We start from the raw sequence: 20,479 nt of genomic DNA, 5'->3' as shown, positions 1-20,479 counted from the left end.
GAAACATCCTCCCGTCAGTGCGCGGTGAGGGAAACATCCTGTAAGGGCTGGTTCACCAGACAAGGAGGAGCTAAGGAGGATCAGTGCGCAGCGAGGAACAAAAGGAATCCGATCTGGTCCAATCTGCGGGGAGGCAAGGCAGCAACTGTCCTGGGAAACATCCTCCAAGGTCTGGTTCACAAGACAAGGATGAGCTGAGGCGGCTCAGTGCACGGCGAGGGAAACATCCTGTAAGGGTCTACATCCTTCCAGCCTTGGTTCTGCAAGGTAATCTGGCGTATTTATAGGGGAGTGGAGTCGGCAACTGGCGAATGAGATCGCTGATTTTAGCTGGGTTCAGGTGTGTCAATTAGCAATGCTGGGTTCAAGTGTGTCAATTAGCAATGCTGGGTTCAGGTGTGTCAATTAGCAATGTGTCTGTGTGTCTTTGTTATGATAGTTCGTGGAAAAGGTTAAAGGAAGCATGCAAATATTTATACACAACAAGAGTTCATCGCCATGATAGCGCACAACAACATTAAAATCACAACAATATATATAACATGCAACAGTCATAAAAAGGGTTAACCATACATCACACTGTCTTAAAAGATGGCTTTATGACATAAACATGCTCGAGTAGAAACCCAAAATACAAATATGAACCTGGAATTGAGCATAATATGTGACCTTTAATTAACTTTCATCCAATGTTCAATTATTTTACAGCAAAAACATTTTTTTTATATGAAAATGTTTTTGGATTTATAGGCTACTGTATCTCCAACAAATCTACATTCCTCCAAATTCTTAGATTAAAAAAAACACATAATGTTTACAATGATGAACCAGAATCTTTTAAGTATTTATTTCACCATCATAAACATTTAGTTACTTTTTGGACTCAAATGAAAGATTATTTATTGTGTAAAATTTTTGACTTTTTACTTCTCACTTAATTGCCTAATAGCATAAGATTAAGCTAATAATATAGTTTTAGCCTCTAGGAAAAACAATTTTTCATTCGCCCCCAAAACAAAAGATTGGCTGTAAAGTTGTAATTTTTCTTTGCAGACTTTTTTGTTCCCATATTTTAGCCTTGCACCAGTCTTGTCATTGGTTTACCTAATTTCTACCTTGCTCCTGATTGGAGGAAATTACATTAAACTGTATTTGTTTTTCTCTTTTCTTTTGATAAACTGTATTTTCATTTTCCATCTCAGTCTTGACCACACAATTAAATTAGTTAATTGGTTGAGGTACATTTGCTTAAATCTCATGATAATTAATTTCTTGGTGTATAAAAAATGTTTGTATTCAGACTACAGATGCATCTGAGAAATAGTCTTTGACAGTTCAGGTCAGGTCACAGCTCACAGATCCACAGTAACAGCTGTGTTGCTGTGTCCTCAGCAGAGCAAATGTACAATCAGCAAACAAACTCTGTTTGGCTTGTTCCATGTGTTTCTCTCCACTACTGTGGTGGATTGTACTCATATACATTAAATACAGTGTGGTGATATAAACTTTATAGATATTTACAGTATTTCTAGACATTGTAGATAGGTATGTCAAGATCAATAAAATTACAGTGAAGTAATCCTGTTAAACTGTTGGCCTAATCCTGCAAAACTCTAATGGAGTTTGTCAACTCTGTATGGGATTAAGTGGGTGTTTCTTTGGGAAGACCTGTTAGTGATTTGTTTTCTCTAGTGTTTGCCAGAGACAGAGAGGGAGCCCACCTCTTGATGGATAACAGTACCAGTCAGAAGTTCTTACGCTTATCTTAAAAGTCTCATTCAGTGTTTTTCAATTTTGCTGCTTAAAAATGATGTCCAAGGCTCCAAGGTAAGTCTGCATTATCGCTGTTTGTATATTACCATTAGGGTATCATTGCTTTTATACGTAGTAATAATAATAAATACATAATTGCAGTATCCTCATATTGCAGCTGAAATATTGATGAGTAACATTACAGTAAGAAGGAACAGTGAGCATGTTCAATTCTTTGTGGACATAAATTTGTGGTATTTACTTGTTCTGTTTCTACATGTGATCAGTTTATTGACAGTGAATGTTCTTGATGTGAGAGAGAAAGATGTGGTTTACGTTAAACATGTTTTAACGGTTAGCTGTTTGTGTGCAGCCTCTACATCAAACTCACATGGCAACATGTTAATGTTTCCTTGCACCATCCTCCTAAATCTTGGTTGATAATTGACTGTGTGAAATTCCCCTCCAACTCCAAAAGTAATATCAAAAATATAATTTATTGCAGCGGTTATTTGACCATCAGTAATGATTTTGCAAAGGGCTCGTTGTATTGTCAGGTAGACATAAGGAGCACAGAAATTATCAATCATTTAAATTTAGCACTTCATCTGAATTATCTCGTCATTTGTAACACACAGTGTCATGAAATTCATCATAAATTGCTGCTATCCTGAACTAATAATTGTGTCAGATTATCCCTTTGAACAACAACAATCACCAATTACATATATGTTTGCCAACTACATACTATTTCCATTAACTTGGGCCACAAGTTATTCATTAGCTGCCATACAAGTAAACAAAAAAAAGTAAAATGATCAGCACATTAATGCTTTCTTTAAATGTATATATCTTTGAATATAGCTAAATAAAATATAATGATAACATTGTGACCCCTACTAAATAATTGATGAAGGATGATTTATGCCTAACTGTCTTAATCTTATTTATAACAGGTGGCATGAGACCCTGGTAAACTCTAAGCCCAAACAACCTGCGCCGAAGGCAGCGGGGAAGGTAAGTGCCACACTTACAACAAAAAGGCTGGTTTGGTAATTTAGTGATGACCTTTACCAAGTTTTTAATATTCACACATTTATCAGATTCATCATTTATTTTTACATACATCAGTAGTGTCATGAAAGTTTTAGCGTCTTGTGACCTTTAAAAAATTACTTACTTTACATTTTCATTCTTCTAGAAAAAAAAGGAAAAAAAGAAAAGGGCCAATAAAGATCATAGTTAAATGACCCTATATGTCCTAGTTTATGAGCAGTATTGTTCATTTATTAAAAGTTAAATTGGCTCATTATTTACTGGATCATGAGTGGTCCTTTAAATAAGATCTCCAAAACACCTTTAAATGTCTAAACCCAGAACCATACTCATACCAAAGTTAACACATTACCACAATAACTAATCTCAGAAACGGGACATTTGTTTTCTTTCATTTTGTGGAAAAGAAAAGCTGAATTTGACAAATCTGCTCAGCCTATGTTTTGTTGGTTTCAGTGATAACATCAAAATAATTCCCTATTTAATTTGTTTTGAAGCTCACTGACATGTCTTTGCTAATGTGGTTTTAAGGGTTGATGTACATCATCTTATTGTATGATAACTCCCCTTTCTCCAGCACTATAGCTAATGCCAACCGTGTATATAAAAGTATGTTAAAGTTACTCGACTACATTGCCAGTGTTCTGTGTTGTTCATCATACATGGACCCAGGTTCCTCAGAGTGGGTGCATGTTTTTGCTAGACGTGCATGCATTTGGTTTTATTGATGTATCCATTAATGGCCGAAGATCAAGTCAGTGCATTTACGAGCTGCACAAGTCGCTAAGTCAGGACTCTTCGAGCCTCCTCTAATTGATTTCTCTGTCTTGTGGTCCGGCCGCAGATGGATTGCCTCTGCAGTTGGTGAGGCTGCATCGCTATAGACTGGAATAAACCGCCTATGTCTGATGGCTTTCCAATGCTCAAGTGTGATTAAGTTCAAGTGTGTTTGTGTGTGTGTGTCCATGATCACAGTGTCGGTCAGATGGTACTTAAGCAAATTAAGAGCTCTTTTGAGGATTAAAAAGGTTCTCTCCTGGGGTGATTGGATTGTATGTGTCAAAGAGTCCATGTTCGGATGGGGGTGAGCAGGAGGTGCAATGTTTTACATTTAAATATTATTATCCTCAAAACTGTAAACCATACAGAACTTCACACCTACAAATCTGTCTTTTTGTGATTTATTTTCTCAGCCCATCACAGTTTAGCCTCTTGCTCTCTTTTTCTCTCTCCCAAAGGAACCAGCAGCGTTAACTGTACCTGCATCTAGTGGAGGTAAACAAGCTGACAGCAAAACCAGCGTTAGTTATGGAAGGAGCAAAAGCCTCGGCAGCAGAGTTAGTGAGTCAACTGCTAGCATCAGTAAGGCTGGTGACAGTTTGAAAAGAGGCAGCGTCAGCCAGCAAGGACACCAGAGTACCAGACGAGTGTCTCGCCCAGGCAGACAAGCTCTCCGCCTCTGCAGCAGCCGGAGCTTTTCGTCCCTCCAGACTTCCTCTCTCATTGCTGCTCCTTTCATGAAAAGCAGCCGCTCTCTCAGCAGACTCGACCAAAGATCCACTGGAGACGGTAGTTTCATTCATGTTTTACAGAAGATTTATCAGAAGTTAAGTTATATTACAGTCAAAACATACTGTTTGTCTAAAAAAATTAAAATGTGGTGGCAATTTCTTTTTATTCTATTCATTTAAAAATAATAAAAAATATGCTTCTTAAAAGAGTTTCTTAGAAATGATGATAAATATCACTAAAGAAGCTTATAAAATATTTTTATATACAACTTTTGCCTCCGAAACAGATTCAGACCATGCGGTTCCAAGTTCACAAGTAAAAAAAAAACAAACAGCAGGAAAGAAAGCCCCGGACTCTGGCCAGCAAATCAGGTCTGTTGTTGTTTCCCAGTTTAAGAATTTCAAAGGCTTTTCACTTTTTCTTTGTATGATTGTTTTTTGAAATGCTATAACCGGTTTTGTCAATCTGCTCCATTTATGTTTCCATCTTTAAAAGGGATAACAAAGACCAGTTTTATGGTGATGAGGCGGAGAAAATGAAAACAAGCAGCTCCTCTGAGCAACCGGAGTCTTCCTCCTCTTTGGTTTCCACCACTGCATGTCATCATCACTGCAACAAAGTAAAGAAACAGGTACTTTTAATGTGTATTTATGAATACATATTAAAGTAACTGTTAACGGCTGCTGTCTGTAGCGATTAGCATATTACCTACATAATTGTTCTTCCCTTCTTGCGTAGTCTTTTGGAGCTGACTGTAGTTCCTTCACAAAAAGGTGGTGCAGTGATAAGCAATGATTTCTTTGTTGTCCTGCTTATCAAAAAAAGCCAAAGGAAGGCAGACAGTTATATGAATGTCTCCATGAGCTCCATGCCCCTCTGACAGGTATCGTTTAAACTTTGATTAAAGCGCAGGTGGGAGGACCTGGTGGCTGAGGAAGTGAAAAGGTGTCAAAGGAGTGTAAATACTGAGTAAAAGTGATTGTTTAAGATCCCAAACTTATGTCAAATGAAAGCACCATTGAGATGAAGGGACTGGAGATTCTCAACATGCAACAAAATATTGTGTACTACTCAACAAACATAAAATTAATTTAGTTAGAAATAAGTTAGATGCCTGTCTCATGGAGATATCATTCAACATTGAACTATGCCAAGCAACAACTTATACCTTGGCAATTTGCATATTTTTTAGCAGAAATGGAAGAGAATATTCATAACTATGTTTTCAGTAGTGGATATCAACAAAAACTAGGAATCGTTGTGTTTGTGTTAGAATGAGCTCTTCATATCATGAACATAGGGAGTGGGTTCTCTTCCATGGAGTCAGCCATGTTGCACCGCCATGTTTCTACAGGAGCTCAGAACACACAAACCAAACTCTGGCTCTAAAGAGGAACTTTTGCGTTTTTACGTTACCTGTCAAATTTATGTCACATTGTGATATTTCAAATGACTTGGAGACAGTTTCACTATATGCTGATGATACTTTATTTATTTTTTACAGTTGGAAGTTTTCTATGGCTGCCTTTACATCCTGTTCATAGTTTTTATTTTCTGCATTATGTTATTTAAGGCCCAATTTTGAGAAATGCATCATAAAGAGAACATGTGCTGCTAGATGTTCAAGGACTCCTTATCTCTCAGTCAAGTCATTCTGATACCAATACTTTAATAATTTCTGCTCCTTAAGTTATTTTTGGGTGCAAATGGCAGTAAATCCCCCATGCCTTTTTAACTTAACTTAACGATAACTCACTTCAAGCAGAAAAGATACTTTGTAAACCAAGTTTAAATGAAAGACTCTGTGCCAGGAGTTGAAATGCTCTGCTCCTGACGTCTCACACTCGTCATTCCCTCTTTGTTTACTTTCTGTCACCAATGCTGTCTCTTTTAGTAGTAAATGTCTGCATGTAGTGAAGTTATCCAGAGCTCTCAGCATGTTTGAGCTGGCTGATTATTTTGGTTGTTGGATTATTTTTGGCACGTATGATGCGTTGTTTCTTCTTCAGCTTGACCTACTCCACTTTAAGAAAGGATGGATGATGCGATTGCACACATCTGGTCAGGAGAATTAATCAATTCACTGTCATTTAAACCTTTAGGAACAGTGGCATTATTACAGGTCTGACAAGCTAATAATCTTGTGCACAGTCTTGCTCTGCTTATAGTGGCAGCAACACTGGTTTGCCCTGAGGTTCTACAAAGATTCAATAGTTGCGAGTGAATGTCTGAATGGAGCTTTCTTTTTGTCACAGATTTCTGTAGACAGCTGATGTAGATGGTGAGATAAACTTGTCCACATGTTTAGACATCAGCAGCTCATTTGTGATTGTGCTCACTTTATGGCTTTTTTTTACAAGGAACGTCTCAGTCAGCAGAAACTGTTTGGTGAGACATTTCGTTTGAGTATTCTCATCAAACTCCAATTCCTACGTGTGCCTCTTTATTTAGTTAATTATTATTAATTTCTGTTCTATCTTAGTTTGATTTCACTTGATCTAAAAAGGTAAAGGTGATTAATACTGAATTACTGAAGCATATTGTTTCGTGGAGGTGTGTGTTTTGTTCTTTTTGGCTGTTACTAGAGATGCTTATCTAAAATTCTTCACGTCAATTACTCCAATGAAAAACTATGTTTTTGTTATCTACCTGCTCTCACAGTGATTTGTTAAGACAAGTTGAAGGAATTCCTGATGCAGCAGTTTCAAAAGTTGAAAGTAAATTCCTCTCAAAAAATAAGTGGAATCAAAGTAATTCTCAACTATAGACATTCATGACCACTATAGTGTTACAGTCTGTTTATCTGTTCTGGATGCTACTGCAATTACCTGATGCAAAACTTCTTATTGTATATACACACACACCATTAAGTAACAAACCATTTACACATTTACTACAGTCTATGCACATCTAGTTCTTCTTTACAGCATATTGTACAGCATTTGAAAAGACACATTTTCATCACATTCCTTTTGGATGCTTTAGTAAAGGGACGTAAGTAGCAGGAGTCTTTGATATTACCCAATATCGAGGTAATCCATCATTTTAGATAAACTGTGACAATATTTTAGTACACAATACTTAAATGTAACTGGAAACCACCTTAACATTAAGGTGGTTAATGAATAATATTGTTCTTTCCACAGACCAGAGATGGAGTGCACACGCTCTGTGCTATGACCTCTGGGATGAGACACAACTGGGTCCAAGCAGTGTTGAATAATGTGAGATCCAGTCCTACCGCTGACGTCACAAGGTAAATAAAGGCGTTAAAAAGGGCTCCATATTTGTCATCAATTAGAAGTTTACATCACAAAGCACCTTTCTTCATATCTGTTAGTAGATTTACTTTCATCGTCCAAATAAGTTTATTTGTAATTCCTCACAGCTCCCTTTCAGAGCAAAAAGCTCAACTGAAATCACAGCATCAGGACTCACAGTCGGCTGAGGGCCTGGAGAAAGTTGAACACCCAAACAGCCTTTTGCAAGAGCACAACACCAGAGGCTGTGCAGAGGAAACACACGAGCAGCAGAAAAGACTGCAGCCAGAAGCAGAGCTGAGTTCTGCTGATGGAAGCTCTGCATCGTCTACAATATCCTCCCATCTATCCTCCCATCTGTCCTCCCCCATCTCACCCTCCGCCTCCTCTGCTCGGTCTACTGTCAGTCCTCCACGGCAGGTGGTGGAGGGTGAAGGTGCTTCCCGTCTTCATTCATATAATATAAATATATTTGTCTAGTAAAGTACATCAAAAACTTGTATTGCATATTGCAATTGTGTTGTCTTCCTCTATCAGAGTGTGTCGATGTTGTTAGTTTCACCGAAAGCAATTTGGCTTTGTGTATCGACCGACAATTTATTGCCAACAATTTTATTCATCTGAATAATACATAACTAATAAATGTCTCATTATCAGCCCCACTATATCATGCATCCGTAGTACATATCATTACATTTTACATCACATACATTAATTTCTTTGTATAACCTTCTGTGCACCAGGTGTGACTGAAGCATCATCGTGTATTGAAAGAAGTGGAAGTGCCAGCTCTATTTCCACAACAATGCTGTCAAATGTTGAAGAGAATGATACATTGTCCAGTGAGCAGCAAACTGGGCAACTTGTCAAAGAGGTGAGATTCTTAATATGGACTAATAATAAAATATTTTTTGAATATGTGTGTACGTAATTCAAACAATTTATTAAAGCATGTTCACCTATATACGTACATAAAAACATGTCTCTACAGCTGACTCGACTGCAGCAGTTAAACAGGAATCTGCGGGATGAGCTCCAACAAGAGAGAGCGAGGCATTCAAAGGAAACGGTATAACACAGAAGACACTCAAACATAAATATCCATTGTTTTACGTAGCACTAGTCAGTTTGAAGGCAATATGCCCTCTGCCATATTGTAAAAATACACATTGCTTTGTAAAAAAGCAAGTTGGGATGTAAAATAATTTGAAAGCTACTTGAACACATCTAATTTAGTCACAAACATAAAAAGTGAAATTGCATATTCTGTATTAAAATTTCAGCATGCAAAGCACAGTTTGTGTTAAATAAAGCTCACTGTTGTCCTGTAGAATGATCTTCTGTCAAACTCGTCTTCAGAACAAGCATTGGCTTCGCAGCGACTGCACAAGATAAACCATGATCTCCGCCTTGAGCTGGAGGCTCAAAAGAGTAGCCATGAGGAAGCCAGGGAAGTTGAACTACGGCGCAGGGTAGATCTCTTAGCTCAACAAGCCCAGTTACTGGTCACGGGCGATGCCACGGCACTCGCACAAGCCCATATAGAGCAAGATCGCCAGCAGTTTAATGAGCAGAAGATGGAGTGGGAGCGTTGCGAGGCTTCCCTGAAGTCCCAGCTGAGTGCCAGTGAGGAGCAGAGGAAGGAGGCGGTGTCACACTTCACACAGCTGCAGCAAGAGTTGCAGAGTTACAACAGTCTCCAACAAGAGGCTGATCGCTTGCACAAACATCTACAGGAGGTGACAACTCAACTTCAAGCCAATGAGGAGGCACAGGCTCAAAAAGAGGCTCGCCTGGAGGAGCACCTCATGCTCCTACAAGCGAGTCAGGACAGAGAACGGAGGAGCTTGGCTGCTAGCCTGGCTAAGGCAGAGCAACACACACAAGACCTCCAGAAGAGACTGGACATGTCTGAGCTGCAGGTGGATAGCCTGAATAAGACTGAGACTTGGACCAGGGACATTGAGGAGGCTCAACAACAGCTTCAAGAGGAGCTAGTGTGTACAGTATCTGCTGTGCAGAAACTTCAAGAGGAGAGAGAGCAGCTTGACCAGCACTGTCAGGAGCTGCAGAACCAGTTATGTGAGGCGGATGAGGAGGTGAGCAGGCTGCAAAGTCGCTTGAAAACAGATGAGACGCACTACTACAATCTTGAGCACTCATACGAGAGAGTGAGTGAGGAACTGCAGCTGGCCTTAGGCAGGGAGCAGCAAAAGGACGCTGATACACAGGACATACGAGAAGGCTATGAGAGACTCCTGGACAGGAAGGAGCAAGAACTGAGTGAAGTGTTGTTGAAGATGGAAGTTTTAGGTAACAGCCTCGAGGAGACAGAAGTGAAGCTGAATGACATGTTGAAGGTTTGCAGCTGTGACTTTTCTCAGCAGAAAGATAAATCCTCAGAGCCTGCTCAGCAAAAGGAGGGAGATACTGATCTTCTCACTGACCGCAGGCCGAAGTTTGAACATGCAGGAGATGCAGAAAAGTTTATGTCTGTGATCCAGGTACTTGAATCCAAGCTTTACGTAACAGAGGAGAAGCTAAGGGACATCATGCAAAGACTGGAGGAGCACCAGAGTCACACTAGCTGCCAGGATCCCCTTCTTTGCTCCCAGCTCACTCAGAGCCGAGCCACTGCTCAGCACCTCAGTCTGCTGCTTCACAGTCAGGCCAAGCAGAGCCAGCGCTTCGCACAGGAGACAGAGAGCCGCTGCAGGATGTTGGTCGGTAGGTTTCAGATCGCACTGAACATCATACGAGCCTGCAGAGGGAGGCTCCAAGCCGCTCCGATTAATATCACAGATTTCGATAAGCAACTAGCCGCAGTTGCTTCCTGCCTTCAGCAAGGAGAGAAGGATGCAGAAGAACAGCAGCATGAATCTTTTAACGCCAGCAAGGGAGAGGACAAGATCCTCAATGAAGAGACGTTAGCTGGAGCTGAGAGCAACAGTAAATCCCCTGATACATTATTCTTAGAGGATGACGTGGAAAGTGTTGGGAAGTGTTTAATGAGGGAAGTGTTTGTCGTAGAAAAAATGGTGTCGGTCCTTCAGAGTCAACATGGCATTATATCCTTAGCACCAGGAGAGGATGACAGGGATTTGGCATACAGGTACAAAAGCATAATCTCCCAAAGAATAGCCTTAAAAACAGAAAAAAGGACTCATTCTGGGAAGGCAGAATGTGACAACAATGAACCTTTACAGAGGGTCATCGGTGGAGTCTGTGCTGAAGCGGAGCTCATTTATGCTGCCCTGAAATTTCAGCAGCAATATGAGAGCACGACTCACGTAAATAATCAAGAAGCGGAGCATCAAAGGAAGAGTCTGGCAGATGTCAACCCCCCAGAGTTGGCCTCTTACGAGGAGCAAGTGCATGGAGAGGGCAGAGGTTCAGAAGGAGCTGCAAAACCAGTTGAAAGAGATGAATCGAATGTCCAAAAGGTGGAGGCAGAGAAAGATCCAGAGTGGTTGGAGAGACTTACATCCCGGCTGCAGAGAAGGGCTAAATTCTTACGCCACCTCTGCCAGGAAGTTTCTGATGGCAATGGAGTAGAGGGTAGTGTGGATGATAACTGGGAAAATGCTTCTGCAGCTGACCTTAATTGGATGCAGGAGCAGGCAAAGTTGATTTATTTGTCAGACAGATTGCATTCGGATTTAGAGCACCAGCAAAGTGAGGTGTTACAGGACAAACTGCAAGCTTTGTGTGAAGAGCAGGATAGCACATTAAAGGATGAGCAGCAGGCTTTTAATCACACCTTATGTCAGCTTCAGGAGGACAACAGCGTATTAAGAGAAGAACTAGAGCGTGCTGAGCAAAACATAATATCTGTAGAGACTGGGAACCAGACACTACTGGAAGACATACAGAAAATCGAGGATTATCACGAGGAACGGATGAATAAACTGGAAACAGGATTTCAAGAGAAGATAAGGGAACTGCAACAGATCCATGAAGAAGAGATGAAACATGTGCATGCTTACTACACCAAGTCATCCAAAGAGAAACAGAACAAAACCTGCACAGAGACACCTCCCTTCACTAAAACCCTACCAGAGCAAACTGCGATGGAGAGAAAAACAATGCTGGCAGGTGGTGAAGCAGCCATGAGGGAGGCTTACCAGAAAGATAAACTTGAGGTAACAAAGGCTTTATTTCTTCTGCTCATCTGGAGCTTTTTCTTTTGGTCAAAAAGAACTTCCTTCACATTCACTTTAATTTGAAAATCTTAAATCCCATTTGATTCCTTTAATTTAAGATGCTCAAACTTAAGTGGTCTATTAGTACTATTAGTATATTTCACAAAGTATCAAATTTAATCAATTTAATCTGCTACAAAAAAATATATATTTGTATGAGTATAAAACCATCAATTTACACATGTACAATGTACAACCACTGTATATAATAATATACATTCTCTACTTATGTACATTATCAATTCAGAATTGTTTCTAACATTTCTATACAGGCATCCTGTGATCAAGGGCTCACTGCTGTGGAGGAAATGCACAAGCATCTGATAGGTGATCTACAGAAGCAGCATCAGGCGGAGGTGGCAGCACTGATGAAGGAGAAAGAAAAGCTTCTGCAGGAAGAGACAGCTGCCACAATGGCAGGTAAACGTCTTTCGGCGAGAAGTCACACAACAATAAAAGCACCGTAGGCCTGTTAAATCAATGCAAACTCTTTTTAGTCGTTTATTATTTTGTAATGTTTGCAGAAGTTGTAACACTGTTTAGATTGATACAAGCTTCATCTCTTTCTACAGCCATTGTAGCGATGAGGAGAGCCCACAAACAGGAGCTGGAGAAAAGCCGTCATTCTCAGATTATCAAGGAGAGCGCTGACATCACACAACTGCACGTTGAATATGAGTGAGTGACTACTAATCCTTTTACAGCGTTTGTTATAGCTCTTACACGGACGCTACTGACAGACAGCTGCATACATCTCACTCTGTTACTACAGCATTTATTGCAGGGCTACTGTCTCAGTTTGCTTTATATTGTTATGTGAAAACACCTGTCCCTTTATATATTGTACTGCTGTACTAAATATGTGTACTGCATATATATTGTGATGTGTAAACTGGTAACTCATTTACTGCAGGGGTTACAGCAGAATTCTGGATTTTCTTCTTCTTCTTTTTTTACCCATTTGTCTTATTCAAGACAGATACTTACTACAAGGCAAAACAACACACTGACAGCAGGTTGACTTCCTGTTTTAAATAGAACCCTTTCACAGCAGACATGTTGTCCTGTCAAAGTAGGAAAAGCACAGGTGTACATAATCACATTAACGATGGCTCCACTCCATTAAGTGTCCGAGTAACCGTGTCAGTGAGTGAGCGTGCACGTTAATACAGACCTGGAACCGGCTCACCTAGACGGCATGCAACCGTCATCAATGCCATTAATTCCACCTGTGCTATTCCTGCTTTGGCAAGTCAAAATGTCTGCTGTGAAAAGGGTCTATTTAGAAAACAATCAATCAATTTGTGGAGCAGAATCAGTGTAGTCTTCTCCCTGACCCTGTTAGTAAATAGGTATCATTGTTAACTAAATAATTCATGGCAAAACTTTATCAGCTAGCAGATAAAATATCTTTCCCGGAGGCGGAGTTTCACATAAAAATACTAACAAATGCTAAAATATACATTCACATTGTACTTGGATGTGTATACACACGCTATGGGTTTTTCCTGGGACAGTCACAGCTCAAATGTCAGCCTACTTTTACGGTACCAGTCAGGATCAAAACTGAAGTTAATGCTCAGACAAAGCATTGGTAGCATTAAGCGTTTCACCTCACTGTTGAGGACCGACGAACGAGCCCTTAATTGGCTACAGTGGAAACTGAGCTCACGGCCCGTGTCACTGACCGCTGCCCATGGTGCTGATACCTGCAGTGACCTGTACCTGTTCTAATATAATAACACTGATCTCTTTTTTCACTCAAAGCAAGATTAAATAACAATACTATCACTCACAGTATTTCCATCAATGTCCATTTTTCCCATTTTCAATTTCTGCCAGTTCCATAAAGATTAATCAACAACTACTAGCCATTGAACCTTTGTATAGGAGCTCCTTAATTCCGCATAATAGCATTTTTACTTGCTATAAATATAATTTTAACTATATATCTATCACTTCCTCCTATTACAGTTTCTTCTGAAACTCTGATCACTTTACTGTTCAACATCAGGCTTCTGATTTGTCACTGCAGGAAGGAGATCAAGTTGATGCATAAGGAGCTCGAGGTGTTGTCGGTTCAGCACACTCAAAAATGCCTGGAAACCTCTCAGCTGAGCCAGGAGCTGCAGGAGGAGAGACAATCCTTGATGCAGTACCAAAAACAAAACCAGGAGCTCAAAAAGAAGCAGGTATAAACATTTCATTTTCACACAGGTAGCTGAGTATTATATTACATATATTTATATATACACACAGTATTAACATCTACATCTCAAGAACATAAACAGTGTGTGTATTTCTAAAGACATTTATAAAATGTGTCATGTCCTTTGTCCCTTTAAGAGAGAAACAGATGAAATGTCTCAGCTTTTCTCGTTGAATGGGAAACAGTCACATGTTTCCCCTGAAGTAAACGACTTCTATGAAATGGAGGTGAGTGTCTGGAAAACAGAGAGTATAACCTTTATCTTTGTCCCACATCATAAACAGTAGTGATGCTGTATGTGTATTGCATTGTTAACATGAGTTGTAATTTATTTGTGGTTGTATACGTGATTTGTATATCTTTGTGTTTTTCAGTAAAATTGATAAATAGCTTAAGTTGCTGTCCTTATCGTTATTTTTGATTAATTCAACTTGAGTACAGAAAATATGTATATACATATGTATAGAGTGTGGGAAGTAAAAGTAGCTAACGAGTAAATGTTTCCTTTACTATAACACACAACATGTAAATTACATCATGATGTGTTTCATGTTTCAGGTGATTCTGCGGGCGAGGGAGGCAGAAATGCAGTTTCTCAGACAGGAAGCTTGTTCTCTTAAGGATGAGTTACAGATTGCTCGAATGGTACGGACATCTCTTTCGACTTCCGTTCTTGTAATCTTGCTAAATTAGAAGGTTGTATTTAAAAAGTAATCTTTATAAAATCTTTTGCATTCATATTTGAAAAACATGATATATTTTGTATTTACTGAAATGAATGGATGAAACAAAAGAAGCAGTTATGTCACATTAATAACAAAGCTGTCATTCAATTTAATATTTAATATTTATAATTAAACATATTAAAACAACATAATAAAGTTAACTTCATAAAGGCAGCTGTATAAAATGATATATTTAACAAATTCAAACATGTTTTTTCTATGCACTGATGGTCTGATAATATACTTATTATTTACATGAACTCCCACTAATGTGTGTATGTGTGTGTGTGTGTGTGTGTGTGTGTGTGTGTGTGTGTGTGTGTGTGTGTGTGTGTGTGTGTGTGTGGAACAGGACAAAATATACGCCCAGAACAAGCTCAAGGCCCTCTATACGAAAAGCCAAGATGAAGCCCGTCAAGATGTCCAGTTTGGCACTTGGTCTCTGAACAGAGACGCTTCAGGACAGAGACTCGGTGAGACTCTTTTTACTTTACATTATAAAATGTAATGATAACTTATGAGATTTCTACTCACACACACATTTAAGCATTTCACTTTTCTTCTGTTGGTTTTGAAGAGATCTGCCTATTTTGATGTGAAGCCGGATGTCTTTTGTCAGCACATCGTCGACTTAATGCTTAGATCCACTTCGAAGGAAAAGTTTGACATTTTAAGCAAAGAAATATATAAGAAAGATTAGCTTTCATTTGAAGATCGACATCACTGTCAATGTCTGTCTGTCTGTCTGTCTGTCTGTCTGTCTGTCTGTCTGTCTGTCAGTAAATATGTAGCTACAGCCAGTAGCCGATTATCTTAGCTTAGCACAAAGACTGGAAACAAGGCTAGCATGCTCTCTCAACAAAATCCCCTTACCAGCACCTCAATATTTCCTCATCTAACTCTAGTCATAAAAGCAAATTATTTGTTTATTTTCCTCCCTCTCTGTCCATCCTAACCTCTTGTTTTCTCAGAGGACACTGTGAAAAACACAAGTAAAGCTGCTTTTAAGAAGAAAACTGAGAAATCCTCCCTCACACGTCAGATCAGAGGAGTGAGATCAAAGGTAACATTTCCTGCTGCATCATCTGCTTTTGACTATTGATAAATGATATATAATATTCATATTAACAATGTTTAAACCCTCACCTCCCCAGTGAAGCCCTTCAATCGTACTAACTAGTGAAGGACTGTTCTTTTATCTCTTCTTTTTATATTTTCTTTAATGTGTGTTTGGATTGCAGAGTTTAAAAGAAGGCCTTTCTATCCAAGAAAGAATGAAGTTGTTTGAGTCTTTCTGATCCAAACAACATGAGAAGGTGGAATCTGTGTTTCTGAGTAAAACTGCTGTTTGGTCAGTGCAGTTTATAAACAGGGGATGTATTAAATATTATTTATTTTATGTGTAACTTTTATTGCTTGTTGCTGATCTGCTATTAGCTTCGTGTGTGTGTGTGTGTGTGTGTGTGTGTGTGTGTGTGTGTGTGTGTGTGTGTGTGTGTGTGTGTGTGTGTGTGTGTGTGTGTGGGAGTGAAAGAGCATCAGCATACCACCAGAGGGAGCAACAAACACTGTTTTTTATAGATTAACATTTCTTAGTTTGATATTAAATATAATAGTAATCACAAATAAATTATATTTATATTTTGGGCCTCACAGGATATTGCTCAGTGTAACTTAGAGACACACCATTTGTGAAATTTAATTTAAATGAGTTAGTGTGTGGCATCAGTTGTATAAACACTGTCATTAACATATTGTACCACTAGATGAAGCATAATACAACATTTACTCTCGAGATGTCGGTGTACCTGTGTCTAGTTTTAAACTTTAAAATCTGTTCTGCTGATATGCAGCTGTTTTATGACCAGAGTATATTTGTGCTGCAAAATAAAATAAGGGCAAGAATTTTAGAAGGTTACTATTTTTTATTAACATATGAAAACATTAGTCATGATGTATGAACATTTTGTATTCTGGTATCATCCAGTTGTGTAAAGACAGACAATAAAGTGTTTCACTGTTTACCAAAACACATGGTATATGTTTAGCTGTTTCTCTCTGACAGTATGTGATCGTAAGAGCCTACAAATATCTGTCTGCAGAACCTGTTGTAAGGTATGCAAATATCACATTATTATCAGTAGCCAGTAAATGTTCTATACAGAAACATACAGATATAAACAATACATGAAACACACACTTGGGCATCTCTACACAAATACATTCATGCACCTAAAAGCACATCTTCAGTTCTGGTTCTCATTATTGGATATACGTATGAGAAAGTATAGGCTACTAATACTAAAGGGCAGGGTTAAGATTTTAAATGAACAGTTTATATGGATGTTCGGGACACATACAGTATGTGTTGATATTGCTGAGTTGGTAGGAACATTTCTTTGTAAATTTCAGCCAATAGGATTCTCCTTGATAAATTCAATTGAATGCGTTGTGTCTGATCCGTACGAAATAATCCTGCTTTGTGAGTCAATACTGTTTGGAGTTTACTTGATGGAATAATATTATCAACGTAGCTCTCTCCTCTCTACCACGTCGCTTGTAAGACGGTGAAATCAGTCTTTTATCTCTCTTTCTAATACAATCAGGATGTTCTGTTTTAATCCAAAAATAGAAGATCTAAGACCTTGCATGTTCCAACATGTTATTTGGAACGATAACAATAATAATAATAATAATAATAATAATAATAATAATAATAATAATAATAATAATAATAATAATAATAATAATAATAATAATAATAATAATAACTACATGAAATAAGAAACTAGGTTAAATGATTTGTATTATTTTTTTTAAATGTAAGGACATGTGAGGCCTGGATGTCTTGTCAACAAAAAAGCTGAACCATGTGCAGCTTTGTGACAGCGTGTGACATTATGAACCTGCAGCTGTAGGAGGAGGCTTGTGCAGGAAAACACTGATGTCCGCTCTCTTGAGGGACGACACACAGTTCTATAACTGATAGTAATCAGTGCAGCATCAAGTGTGCACAGAGCCTGCAAGTGATAACACACTTCAGCAGGGTCTCCAACATCAGACCAGACGTCATACAGAAGAGTCAGAGACAGGGGTCATAGCAGAGATACAAAACATTTTGCAATCACTTCTGAATGATTTACTAACTACCATCGCTGAACATGCTGCTGACATTTAACTCACGTGCCTCACGTTACTCAGAGATATAATACAGGTTGCCTCAGTCAACCCCAAATGCTTAATACGTGTAAAAGTAGAATTATCTTGTTACATGGAGAGCTTTTATGAGTAACTTTACTCTTATTTAACCTGTCCAACTTTATTCTATGGGATGACAGATCCATAACATTATATGTCTCCAGAGATTTCTGTGTACATTATAAATCATAGCTCTCAGTGTCCTTGCAGAAGACCTCATTTGTTCCTTGGAGTCATATTGCTATAGAAGAACATCGCACCTCATTAAAACCCAACACTCACAATCTTTCCTTCCCTTTTGGGTCTTGAGTGTGAAACTGCAGTCATGTGAACCGACACTTTGAGAGAGCTGCTTCCTAATGTTATCCATCTTGGATATAATTCTGCACCTGTGAGCTTTTCTGGCTTGCTGTGACATTCAAAACAACATAAACACAATTTATGCACTTGTTTCCTGAAAATCAACATGGTTTTTGCATCAGGCAGGTAAGATTTCTCATCCTAAAACACCTCAAGAGCGTAAACTTGGAACCTGCAAGTGCAGTTCATACTGTATCATCCAATAGATTCAAAGTGTGTCACTGATACAAGAAAATGATGGTGTGCATGAAGTTCATTCTTGACTATGGAAATAGATGTTTGACAAAATCATTTAATTTGCTGATGAATACTGTAAGATGTGGATGAAAGCTGATAGAGCCGAAACAATTAGTTGATTAATTGATTAGTGTAAAGGCAGAAGGTTAATTGGCAAATATTTTGAATATCGATAAACCGTGGAAAACTCTGATGGGCCTCTTTCCTCATTTTCTTTCATTATTATTTGCAGTAGACCCTGAGCTGAGATTATCACATTAAAGGACTTCTCTTAGAAATCCACTTTCATTTTAAAGAGCCATTGCATACAGAAACATGTGAGCATGATTTGATTGTCAGGTGTCAGGTGTTTATATTTCTGAAGTTAGGGTTCCTAGTGTTGCATGAATTCTGTCCCTTAAACCAGTTAAATGTTCTTTCTAAAATATATTATATATATATTATATATTTTTTTCTTGTCTCCTTAATCTTGATTCCTCAGTGGTTGACTGGTTTTAACATAAATATGAGCTAACTAAAACTTAAATCTTTGAAAACCTTCGACAAATGTTCATAAACAGTTCTCTTATGGGTTTTTTCTCATGTGCTGTCATTCATTTAATTTTTTATTCATTCATCATATCCTCGACATGAGTTTCTAATACTAATGTGATGTTTATAAGAACTTGTTAAACAGAATAAAGAAAGTGATTATCATATATCTCAAAATAAAAACTTCTCTCAGTTTGTTTCTCCACTCATTTGTGTGTGGAGTAGTGTACATGTGTGTGTGTGTAGGCGTGTGTGTGTGTGCGTGTGTGTGTGTGTGTGTGTGTGTGTGTGTGTGTGTGTGTGTGTGTGTGTGTGTGTGTGTGTGCACCTGCGGGACGAGCTGCCCCACAAATGTTCCCGTTGACTGATCAGCGGCTGATGTAGAAACACCATTACACAGGTGCACCTGCTCACGCTGTAAAAATAAGTGGCCCATTTAGTCATGCAAAGATCAATTACTGCAACCAGCCCAGAGGCTGCTCTGAACAGTGAACACTGTCTGCTTCCCCAATGATACCTTTTTTTCCCTCACATGTGACACAGGTCTGCGTTTGTGTTTTCAAATTGGTGTGAAGAGGAAAGAGCTGCATGCGCTTGTTTTTCTCTAATTTGATGTGTTAGAAAATCAGGTCCAGAGGCGTGTGACCTACATGCAACTCACATTTATCAGTGTTTCCATGACAATGGATAGATCCTACACCTGAGACAAATATAAATTTGGCACCAGCTTCAGTTTGGAAACGTCAGCCTCGGCATGGAGGACGATGAGGCTGATTGGAATTTGGGGAAGCGCTTTAATAAATGTAACAAACAAGCAAAGTTTTGTTGGCGCAGAAAAAGATGTAAATATGTGAAGCATATTTCTATCAGATATGGACATCTTGAAAAGACTATAAGACAGTTTGAGACTTTTCAACAGCACCAGACCATGACGTTAAACTTTTCAAATAGCTTTTATGTTATGTGAGGAAAAAGAAACTTCACTATCCATATATGAGTTAGAATAACAGAAACAATTACAATGTTTTGATTGAATTAGGTTGCCACACAGTAAGAGGAACCTGAAACTCAGTTATTTTTGTGTGGAGCGAAAATGATCACAAGATCAGAGCACTTTTTTAGGCCGAGGAAGAATGTTGAATAGGCTGGTTTGGAGCAAACTCAACACCTCCCTAAAAAAAGTTCTGTGTCTTGTGTATGTGCTGCATTTCTTTCTGTTGGGTGGGAGCACAACGCCTCTCTTCCCCACTCAGGTTGTTTTTGTCAGTGTTGGCTGCCAACAGAGATATGAATATCACTCAGACTATACAGTATCTCCATGTATCACTAAGGTAAAAATGATAAGTTACAAGCTCTTGCTCAAATAATTGTATAAATGTATGAACTAGAATAAACATAAGAGTTTATACAAGAGTTAACGTTTGTGGATCGTTTTAT

The 20,479-nt window shown here is 38.6% G+C and overlaps 1 protein-coding gene across 1 annotated transcript; it reads left to right on the top strand.

Moving 5' to 3' along the window:
- The first annotated feature begins 1,807 nt into the window (after nt 1–1,807).
- On the top strand, nt 1,808–16,841 carry LOC115011808 (nuclear mitotic apparatus protein 1). Its single transcript, XM_029437039.1, has 17 exons — nt 1,808–1,827; nt 2,709–2,769; nt 4,047–4,377; nt 4,607–4,691; nt 4,816–4,951; nt 7,467–7,576; nt 7,709–8,016; nt 8,324–8,454; nt 8,912–11,722; nt 12,055–12,202; nt 12,355–12,460; nt 13,818–13,974; nt 14,129–14,218; nt 14,550–14,636; nt 15,069–15,189; nt 15,688–15,779; nt 15,958–16,841. Exons 1-17 carry the CDS (start codon nt 1,808–1,810, stop codon nt 16,012–16,014), a joined length of 4,851 nt encoding a protein of 1,616 aa, XP_029292899.1. The 3' UTR covers nt 16,015–16,841.
- Nucleotides 16,842–20,479: the final 3,638 nt, after the last annotated feature.

The sequence above is a fragment of the Cottoperca gobio genome, chromosome 8 (genome assembly GCF_900634415.1).
Source record: "Cottoperca gobio chromosome 8, fCotGob3.1, whole genome shotgun sequence".
Taxonomy (NCBI): Eukaryota; Metazoa; Chordata; class Actinopteri; order Perciformes; family Bovichtidae; genus Cottoperca; species Cottoperca gobio.
This window is presented reverse-complemented; position numbering and strand designations above follow the sequence as displayed.

Excerpts from the sequence above, each read along its gene's own strand:
- LOC115011808 (XM_029437039.1), top strand. The coding sequence starts at position 1,808 with ATGATGTCCAAGGCTCCAAG. Across the intron at positions 2,770-4,046 it reads CGCCGAAGGCAGCGGGGAAG|GAACCAGCAGCGTTAACTGT; the intron begins GTAAGTGCCACA and ends TCTCTCCCAAAG. Across the intron at positions 15,780-15,957 it reads TCAGAGGAGTGAGATCAAAG|AGTTTAAAAGAAGGCCTTTC; the intron begins GTAACATTTCCT and ends TTTGGATTGCAG.